The sequence below is a fragment of the Rhineura floridana genome, chromosome 19, assembly GCF_030035675.1.
Source record: "Rhineura floridana isolate rRhiFlo1 chromosome 19, rRhiFlo1.hap2, whole genome shotgun sequence".
Taxonomy (NCBI): domain Eukaryota; kingdom Metazoa; phylum Chordata; class Lepidosauria; order Squamata; family Rhineuridae; genus Rhineura; species Rhineura floridana.
In genome coordinates, this window is record NC_084498.1 from 2,013,911 (window position 1) to 2,024,622 (window position 10,712).

The 10,712-nt window shown below is 45.4% G+C and overlaps 1 protein-coding gene across 1 annotated transcript in view; it reads right to left on the minus strand.

Moving 5' to 3' along the window:
* Nucleotides 1–8,653: 8,653 nt before the first annotated feature.
* The window catches only part of GRK3 (G protein-coupled receptor kinase 3), a 115,589-nt gene continuing 113,530 nt past the window's right edge, over nt 8,654–10,712 (minus strand). The window contains exon 21 of the mRNA XM_061602680.1: nt 8,654–8,929. Within this exon, the coding sequence (XP_061458664.1) occupies nt 8,867–8,929 (63 nt within the window). The 3' untranslated portion in view covers nt 8,654–8,866. The remainder of the gene's footprint in view (nt 8,930–10,712) is intronic.

The following is a 10,712-nucleotide window of genomic DNA, read 5'->3' on the forward strand; positions in this document are numbered from 1 at the left end:
TTCCTCGTCAAAGGGAAACAACGGAAAGTGACAATTGATCCACCCAAGCAAAAACTCCCAGGCAAATCATCTGCAACCCTGTGTGGAGCAGTTTGGAGCCCCAGCTTATGGGACTAGCCCCGTATCAAGTAAAACCCAAATGAGGAAAAGCATCAAGACTGTCGTTTGAGGTTCATGTCATATGCAAATTACACAAATTAAACAGGAATGCAAACTGCAAACACACCATAAACTCCACTATGAATGAGCCCTCTGGGGCACTGATATGAGCTGTGAACCAGGAACATTATACTTGTGATTGCACAATAGCCACTCAGGGCTACTCTAGCCCCCCCCCCCGGAATGTCATGGTGAACATCTATAAATACCCTGATCTTGTGAATGGTTTGGCCAGTTCCCACCAGGTCAATCTTTTAAAGCGTGCGCCCCCCTCCCATCCCCCACCTGCCTCTGGTGCCCCTAGCACCACCTTGGCCATCTGCCAGGTTCTTAGACAGTCCCTTGCCCAAGGGGTGAGATGGCTCTTCTCAACCACACACACACCCGGCCCCACTTTTCGGACTGAATACAAACAATCAAGCAAACATCCAACAGGAAAATACAGCTGCTGATGCCAATCACCGCCTAGCTCTGTGCAGTGCAGTTTTTGCAGCAGCTCTGCTGGGCCAGACCTCAGCAAAGGCCGTCTGACTCAGCCAACCAAGCAGAGTTGCCAACTTCTTACCTGCCAGTGCTTCTGTGTATACAACAGCAGCTTGATCTGCAGGCCTTAGCAAATAGTAATCATTCTGTTATTCCCGCCAGGGCCTCCCCATATCATAAAAAGCTTCATGATCTCCAATATTAGGGTTATAAATAACAAAAAAAGTAATAAATTACTGATGGAGGGGAAGGGGGAGGGTGCTGTTAACCCAGGCTTTTAAAATAACTCAGGTAATCTAACTTGTGACGAGGTGCGCCTAGCGCCAACACTGTTATCTTTTCGGTGCCAGGTCAAGACTTTCCTCTTCTCCCAGGCATGTGTTCTATATTGTTTTAAATTTTTAAATTGTGTTTTAAAAGATGTATTTTAAATTGTATTTGTTTTTAGTTACTGTAAACCGCCCAGAGAGCTTCGGGTATGGGGCAGTACACAAGTATAATAAATAAATAAATCTCATTTTTTAAAATACTGATGTTTTAACTTTGGGGTTCCAATGAACATGACGTTCTTTATGTTTTTAATCTGCTTATTGGCAGGAATTTCTACACCACTCGACATATAGGTATGGGGCGGTATAAAAATTTAATAAAATAAATAAATATAAAATAAGAGAGAGATAAAATGGAGGAAAGCTGTGAAGCGTTGTCAGTAGAATGAACGCCACACCTGGGTCCCTCTCGCTACAGGGAAAGCCTGCATGGGCAAGAACGTTTTAGGCAAGCCTCTCCTTGAAAGCAGGCCCGGGGAAGGGTTAGCCCTCCAGATGATTTTGGACTCCAACTCCCATCGCCCCCAACCAGCTTAGCCAATCTGTAGTCAGGGATGGTGCAAGTTGGGGCTCTGGGGGCATCTGGAGTTCCCCATCTGTGTTCTAAGGCACAGCATCGGAGATGCTTGTTGGACATCCAAAGCGAGGCAGGGATCGCCAGAAGTGTTGCTTTGAACTTCATACTGTAGATTTTCTGTTTTGCTTGATATTTAATTCTTTTGATACTTATATTGTAAGCCACCCACAGAAATTACAGATATTTGTTAATCATCAACTGAGGCCCTCCTAGTTGTGCCGCAGCCTGTGGAAGCTCATCTTGCAGCGACCGGGAGGAGCAGGGCCTCCTCTGTAACAGCTCCCATTCTCCAAAATAGTCTCTCCACGGAAATGAGGCATGTGCTGGGGGTTATGCCGTTTCGGGACTTGCTGAAAAACTACCTCTTGCTGTATAGCGATACCAGTCATGTGTCTCATATATCTATATTGACAGTAAAATAAAAACCTCTGTTTTGCTAATCACAATTACGTGTATACTGTATATTTTTAGGTAATTAACAGAATCCTTTATAGGGCTCCAGAGCAAACTTGGGTGAAGTTCCCTTTGTTGCTTTCAAAACGGCCTGGATAGAACCTGGCGGACAGTACCAGCATCACTGAGCTTCCGCTAATGAAGCCCCTCTGAGCAGTCCATCCTCAAAGCTCTCTAACTGCCACCTCGCTATGAGCAGTTGCATGTTAGCAGCTGATAAAGGCAGAAGCCAAAAGGTTTGGGTAGTAAAATGAAAACCTCTATTTTGTTCATCACGATTACGTGTGGGTGGGTACACACACACACAAACTATTTTGTACGTCTTTAACTGCAGCGTGACTGAGCTGCTCTGGGCTCAAGGGGGGAGAAAGGTGGGCAAGAAGGCAGTGAGTGGCAGCAGCCTGGTGAGAGCCTGGCCAGTGCCCTAGGCAGGGTGGCGGCAGTGGCAGTCTGGGCACCTGCATGGGCAGGAAGCCAGTGAGCAGCCCAGGCAGCATGCTGGTGGGGTCTGATGAGGGGGGCAGTAAGTGACCCGGTGGTGCAGCTGCAGCATTTGACAAGGGGCTGCAGAGGAAGAGAGCCCAGGGTGGCTGATGTGCCCCAGTTCCTAGAGGCACTGGGGGACATTGGGGGAGTCAATGGTGGGAGTATCTGGGGAAACTGGGTGCCTGGGGGGCTTGGGGATGCCTGGGAGAGTGAGGGGGGTTGGCACACACACCCCTCGCTGGATCGTCACCTTGCAGGGGTGAGTGGGCTTGCGTGTTCCAATGAGCCCTGTGAGCGATGCCGCCGGGAGTCATGTGCTCCCAGCAGGGTCACCCATGGCGGTAAGGTCGAGGGAGAGGAACCAGACAAAGAACGATCCAAGGAAGTCCTCAACGGCAGAACAGGCGGAGGATAACATGTATGCTACAACAGCTGTGAAGGCGGATGAAGGCTGCAGCAGATAAAAGATTTCCAATCGTCGTGGTACCCATGCCATTGGATCAAAGCCTTTTTCTGTCAAGACTGTGTGTTGATCGTTGTGCGCCAATCTCCCCACATAAAACAAATTCACGCACAGGCGTCTTCCATAACAAAAGTCCCATGGCGATTGGCAAATGGTGACAGGGGCAGGACTGTGAAATCCAGAGCCCCTAGTCATGGTCTGGTACATCGGCGATGGATACAGATTCAGACGGATCCATTGTTAAAGACTATATTTTGGAAGACAATCTTACTCGGCCTCAAGTGATCACCAAGAAAAAGACGACACACACAGCACGCAGAGGTGAGGCTCCGTATGTGTGTATGCATGTAAAATTTTTCTGTGACTATTAATGCAGCTAGATTATTTTTATTGTATTCATTTTTAATTAATTTTATTGTAAACTACCTTGAGATGATTTCATAATAGATGGTAAATAAATAAGTTGGCAGTTCAGGAAAAAAAACCACCGGCACGCGCTGATCCTCCTGATGGGGCCAACCTGGCACTGCTTAGACCAGTCTTCTCTCACCCACCTCCAAAGCATCAGGTGCTGCCTGCTCCCCATGGCTTTCAACTCAGATCATTCATGCTGGAGAAGCAAAGGCCCTAAGTGGGCTGGCCAACCTGAAAAGTCTCGCTAATGTACTAAACGGGTCTCACTGCCTTATGAGACATCTATGTCCAGCCTTCCTGTGAGCTTACAAGTGGAGCTGACTCCACGTACATGGAGACCTTGGCCCTACCCTACATCCGCGTGCTCCAAGGTGCAGCCTCGCCTAACACTGTGAGAGCAACAGGCAGCCTTTTTGATTTCCCATACAGCATCTCTCTGGACATTAAAATGGCCGTCCTCAGCAGGGAGAGCCATCTTAATTCCCCACAAAGCTGTGGAACAACACTGCATCAGGTGCTGACACCAGGTTTCTTTTTAAGGGAAGGGCCGTAGCCCAGTGGCCGGGCATCTGCCTTGGATGCCCAAGGTCCCAGGTCCAATCCCAGTGGCATCTGCCTGAAACCCTGGAGAGCCACTGCCAGTCAGTGTGGACAATACTGAGCTAGATGGACCAATAGTCTGACTCGGTGTAAGGCGGCTTCCTATGTTCCTGCGTACTGGAACAGGGCAACATTTGCCAGACTTAATCTCCCTATAAGAACGTGCCCGGGCCCTGAGATCTTCAGGAGAGACCCTTCTCACGATCCCAACACCTTCACAAGTGCGACTGGTGGGGACACGAGATAGGGCCTTTTCGGTGGCTGCCCCTAGGCTCTGGAACTCCCTCCCTAGGGAGGCAAGAATGGCCTCCTCTGTGCAGTCCTTCCGCCGACAGCTAAAGACTTTTTTCTTCCGGCAGGCCTTTGGAACTGAAGGCTTTAAGGGTAGTGACTGAAGAGGATGCTGTATGTTTTACTTGTAGGCTCCTAAACTGGGTTGCAGTATTTTAAGTGTAATCTAATTGGTTTTAACATCTTAATAGTTTAATGCTGTTTTAATGCTGATTTTATATGTTTATATGTTTTATATTTTTATAGGTTCTTAATGATATGTACTTATTTTTATCTGGAAGCCGCCTTGAGTTCCAGTTTGGAAAAAGGGCGGGGTATAAATAATAAAGATAATAATAACAACATTCATTCATTGGAAAGAAGGAGGAGGAACAATAAAGGCATTCAAGCACCAAACACAATGATTTATAGAACCAGTAAAAGTGCAATTCCGTTAAGTTATGCCATTTCAATGGAATATACAAAATATACTAGAAGCATATGTAACATCATAACCTCAGAGCATAAGAACCAAAGAACAGGTCTGCAGCCGGATCAGGTCAAAGGCTCGTCGTAGTCTAGCATCTTGTTCTCACGATGCCCCAAAGGGAGGCAGCCAACAAGCAGGAGCCGAAGGCAACAACACTCTCGCCATTTGCGATTCGTAGCCAACCCCAATATTCCAAAGTCCGGTCCATTTTGGTATGGCTCTGTCTCTCCCAGTCTCTGGCTCACCACGGGTAACTTCCTTTTCAGGATTGTTTGAACACTGCCAATTCCCCCTCCCTCCACAGTCCTGGCTCTCAAATCCCATGGCCCAAACTTTAGGATGCCTTAGCTAGGGACAAGGGAGGAATTTGGGTTGGTTCACATTTTAATATGACCCTTCCCCATTTGACAGATGTGTCCCTCCCTAGCCTCAGTTCACTCACAGAGCTCATCTAACCACTAACCCTAACTCTCACCCCAATTCATGTTCAGTCTTTCAGGTGTCTCCTGAAAATTGAACTGTTAATATTAATTTTCTTTTCCAAGCAATGTAGTACTTATGGCTGCTTTTATTATTGTCTTTAGCAATAATGTTATGCAGATTTCTTTCTTTTTGTATTTTGTAATGTCGCCTGGATACACTTTTATGAAAAGTGCAGCTAAATAAATAAATAAGATCCCACCTCAACCACTAGGCAGCCAGACTCAACCCCAGCTCCCTACAAGTGTCAGCCCATTGACCTGGCTCTTCCTGACACAAACATAGCCCCCTCAGGGGTTTGGGGGGAAATTTAGTCTTACCTCAGTTTCGTGGAGCGCTCAGTCAGGGGTATCACATTTCAGAAAAGGCCACACGGGAAAAGAGCTGAAAAAGAAAATTCTAGAAGTGTCACCATGAATGGGTGAGAATTCTTAGAGAATAACTAGTTCACAGGGCAACAGCCTGCGAGAATGCATGCCACGGTAAACCAGTTGTTGTTTCTATAATTAAAACAGTCTCTTGAGGTGATTGCAAGAAGCACTCAAAAGCTCGGGATGAGTAACTGCTTTTTAAGAGTTTCCTCATTCATCCAAGCCAGATCACCATCATGTTCAACTCTACTAGTATTCACCCGAGATCATGATCTCAGATAAGCCAGTGACACCACAGCCTTAAAAATAGCAAGGTGCCATCTCCCTCAACTTGAAGTGACAGGAAATCCATTCTAGAATGATGTACCACAAGGATGCAAACCAAGCAGGAGAAACATTCAGCCCTATTGGTGGGAAGATGATGTTTTCAGGATTTGAAAGGGAAGAGTGGTGGCAGATGTCTAGCTGCTTCTGAAAGTTCCTGTTTAGTTTCTGAGGTGAGGAAAACTTTCCCCATTTATCCAGGCTTCCTCCAGCTCTCTGGGATAACATCTGCGGTTACTGGATACCCTGAAACTCTGTCGGAGGCATCATTTGCTTTGAGGGAGGAATGAGTAACTACCCGGGGCGACTCGCCAGGGGCCATTAGACGTGGCAGACAACCCGCCTTCATCACCATGCCTCAGAAATGAACTTTGGCACTATACCTCACCCTGCCCACGTTGTAACTGTGCGGCCAGCCCCCAGGCAGCCAGTCCCACCACCAGCAACACTTCCACCAAGCTGTGGAAGTGTTGGAACACTTCCATAACTGTTGGAATTGTGGTTGAAAAGAGCAGTTCTGAAATACAGTGCTTTGTTAGCACTCCCGGTTGGATCAATTGGGGGGTCTGATCTGATCATAAGCATTGTAAGAAAAGCCCAGCACCCCTTTTCCCATAATGGCCCCATTAAGAAGCCCACAAGCATCACATGAGGGCAACAGCCCTTCCTTCCTGGCTGTCCTCAGCCACTGATAGAAGTATACTACCTTTGATCTTGAAAGTAGCACAGAGCAACAATGACTAGTAGCTATTGGTAGCCTTACCGTCCCATAAATTTGTCTGATGCTTTTTTACAAAGCCATTTAACTTGGTGGCCATCCATACTTCTCTTGCAGGAGAGAATTCCATAATTCATGTGCTGCGTGAAGTCCTTTCTTTTGTCTGTCCTGAATCTCCCAACATTCAGCTTCATTTATTACTTTATTATTTGATATATATCCCGCCCTTCCTCCCAGCAGCCCAGAAACACTAAAAACACTTTAAAACATCATAAAAAGACCTTAAAATACATTAAAACAGAACTATTTTTAAATAGTTTTTAAAAAATCTTCCAAAAAAGGGTTAAAAACATATTAAAAGTAATTCTAACACAGACACAGCTTCATTGGATGACCCCTGCTGGATTCTAGTATTACGAGGGAGAAATCTTCTCTCTTATCCGCTTTCCACACTCTAGGCCTACTTTTATACACGTGTGTCCCCTCACCTTTCTCTAAACCAAAAAATACCTCTGGAGTGTCCGGATCTGCTCAGAAAGGATGAGGATACACCACTGCCTCCTAAATGGGCATGGCATGTATGTAAAAATGGTGTTCCACACAGAAAAAATCCAAAATCTGTATTAGAGCAATACCTTTCTTGGGCCAATGTGACGGTCACCAAATAGTGTACAAGCTTTTGAGCGCTCCAGAACTCTTCGTAGGCTGGATGGTAAAGAGAGCAAGGGGAGGGGAGGAAAATAGTAGCCTCTGGTGAAGCCAGGAATGGTGACAGACCTGGGTAATGGCTGGAGTTTATATTTTCATATACGGGGGGGGATTTATCACTGTATGTCCCTCCTTCCTTGGAGCCCCGGGTGCAACCTGAAACCTGCCTAGCCTGTGAGCCTCACAAGAGTACCTGCTGCCTCCTCCAACGTTCCCTCCTAAGACTGACAAAGCGCAGTCCCCCATCCATGGCTTCATGATCACCCAACCTTGTTCCCCTCTCCCACCCCCATGGCCAATCTGTTCACCATCCAGCCTTGCCTTCTCTAACCTGTTGGGACAGACTACAACATGTGGATGGCACCAACCAGAGGAAGGTTGAACTAGCCTGAAGAATTCTGGAGAACACAAAAGCTTGCATGCTATTCTGCAGGCTGCAGCCAACATTAGTGCTACTTAGAGTAGACCCATTGGAGTTAACGGACAAGTCAATCATGTCCATTAGGTTCTGAGCATGGCTAATGTTGGATGCAACACTGTGTCATTTTATTTGGCCTGATAAAGGTACTGCCCTAATATGAATTTTGGAATCTTAATTATTGAACATCACACAGAGCAAAAGAGGAACCTTCAATCGGTCAACAGTGTTTTCCAGCACTGAGAAAGAAAAATGGGAAAGCTGCCTATGAGGTTTTCTCAGCCACCCAGTAGATGGCACCAGATAGTAAAGTCTGGCTTGAATGAAATGAAACGGTTGAAAAGTTCATAATCATCTGAAGGCAACACATTGCAAAAGGGCACAACCAGGGATTCTAACAGGATTTCCTGGGCCCACTACACTGACCGCCCCCTGCCCCTGAAAAAAAATCTACTGGCATGAACCGCTGCTTATGTACATATGTTAACTCAGCCTAGTCTATCTCACAGGGCTGTTGCAAAGATAAAGGGGGAGAAGGGGAGGATAATGTATACAACCTTGAGCTCCTGGGAGGAAAAGCAAGATATAAATATATAAGATCATGTAAAGAAAAATAAACATACACAAAGCCAGAAAAGCAGACACCCTTGCTTTAATTGCGTCCCAGAGCCCTGATTTTTAAAGCAAAATACAAACACAAAATGAAAAAAGTTTGCCAACCATGATAAATAGCAACAAGCAAAAAATATTATTATTACAGTTTATTTCTATCCCGCCTTTTGGCCAAAAGGCCCTCAAGGTGGCTTACAAGAAATAAACACAAATATAGAAATATGTATCAATAAAAATACAATTTACAAAAATTAAATAAGAAAGTAATAACATTAAAAAGCAGCAATTACAACTTTCAGTGAAAATACAGTAACAAATCACTTTCCTTTCCTAATAAATTCCTAATGATTAGACAATGTCTGCTAGTTCTTACATCAATATGTGGACATCAAAACATGATACCACTGAGGTGTCCTGCTGATCCTGCATCTGACAGTCGTTCATACCGGAAAAGGAGCAAGATCAGTCCAGCTGTTTGCCAACATAGATGGTGTCCACGGTAAGCAGCACTTCAACTTGGTAAAGGGGATGAAGCGGTCGACATTCCGGCTCTGCAAAGGTGGAAACGAAGGGCCTGGAAAGGAAGAAGAGGAAAGAAGTGGATGCCTACTCCACGTGGGTGGGTCTGTCTGTGGGAAAGATGGAACAACGGGCTCTCAGAGGAAAGGAGAGGAAAGGGGTGGAGGCATGCTTGGATGCATAATACTCTTAAGTAGGTTGTCATGGTCAGAGCACTTCCTGGTGAAGTTTAGACTTATGGCTCTGATCCTTCCCTGCAGGGGTGGTGGACAGATTAAGGCCCCCGGAGCCTAATGGAATCCATGTTTTTAAAAAAATGTTTTTAACTTTTTGTTTTAATGTTTTTGTTTTAATGTTTTAAGGTCTGTTTTTATGATGTTTTAAAGTGTCTCTGTTTGCCGCCCTGGGCTCCTGCTGGGAGGAAGGGCAGGATATAAATAAAATAATTAATAAATAATAAATGTGTAAAGTTTCACAGCTTTGGTGTCTGAATTTCCAACCCTAAGCCCAGCCTTGTGCAGGGGTTGGGAAGATGAAAAGCGGGAGGGGAAGACAACAGACACAGCCTTGAGCTCCTGGGAGGAAAAGCAAATATAGAATGATACTCTGTGCAGGTGGTTTTAAAACTCTCAGGAAAACACACAAACATTTTGCTAACCTCAATAAATGCAAAAAGATCTTTTGTGTTAAGGCACGGCCTATACGAATTTTAACTTGCTGCAACTGTAAGGTAATTCTATGGTTGCATTTGCAGATTCATTTTGCATTTTAAATTTTAGTTTTGTGGTTACTGTATATTAATAAATAACAGCCCAGTGATGACAAGCAGACCAGTAGTGGCTGTGTGGGGGCCATGGAAAATTGAGGGAGGGAGGATATTGCAGTATCTCAATTTTTTTTCCAGTAGGAAGAAACCCTCATTTATTAAGGAGTGATTTCTGAGTAAAACATACCAAAGCCAGCCAAATGTGTGTGATACGGTAAAGGCAGCATGTTTGGGGAGTAAATGAAAATAATGTGGACACAGAGGAAAGTGTTTAAACAGACATACCTCAGTACACAAGCAAGCTAGGAGCAGCAGCAACACACTCGTTTTTTCTGCTGCGCTGGGAGGCCCCCCCCCTCCTGAGCCTTTAAGCAGTCAGAGGAAGAAATGCTGACAACAGTGATTAAGTAATTAAGCAATTAAGGACCCTTTGCAACAGACAGCTTTTCTGGATCGGCCTAACGACCCTTAGAACATTGCCTCCGTGTTTTGCTTCTTAACTTTCTTGAGAGATGTCTGATTGACTTAATTTTTTTAAAAAATGAAAGCTAAGAATCCTGGCCCGGTACTGGCTTGGTGGGACCCAGTTCATATGTATCCCGAACCCCCCAGTGACAGCCCTGGTCCCAACAGTCAGTCTACAGTTGCTTCTAATGGGACATTGTGCAAAGGAAGAAGCCGAAGTCATGTCAGAATCGACAGATGATCTTGCTCTCCGCAAGCCTGCAATAGTCAGATAGAGCAGAGCAGATCAGCAAGCAAGCTCAACCAGGAAGGTTTTTATAGGGGCCCAGGGATTACCACCTGACTCCCAACTGATGGTTTTAAGATATGTTTATTTGGATGGTCTCTCTGGGGTTTGTACATTGCTCAGTACATTGCTCAGAACTGTGGAGGCTGAGCCCCTGCTCAATATCTTTTCATTTCCCCATTCAAAAGTCCACAGAAATAGAATGTTCTTAATCACATAACGTACATCTTTCCCCAACCTAGTGCCTGCTGAACATTTTGAACTCAGTTCTCAGTTGTAGTCCAAAACACCAGGACAGCACCAGGTTGGGGAAGGCTGGCC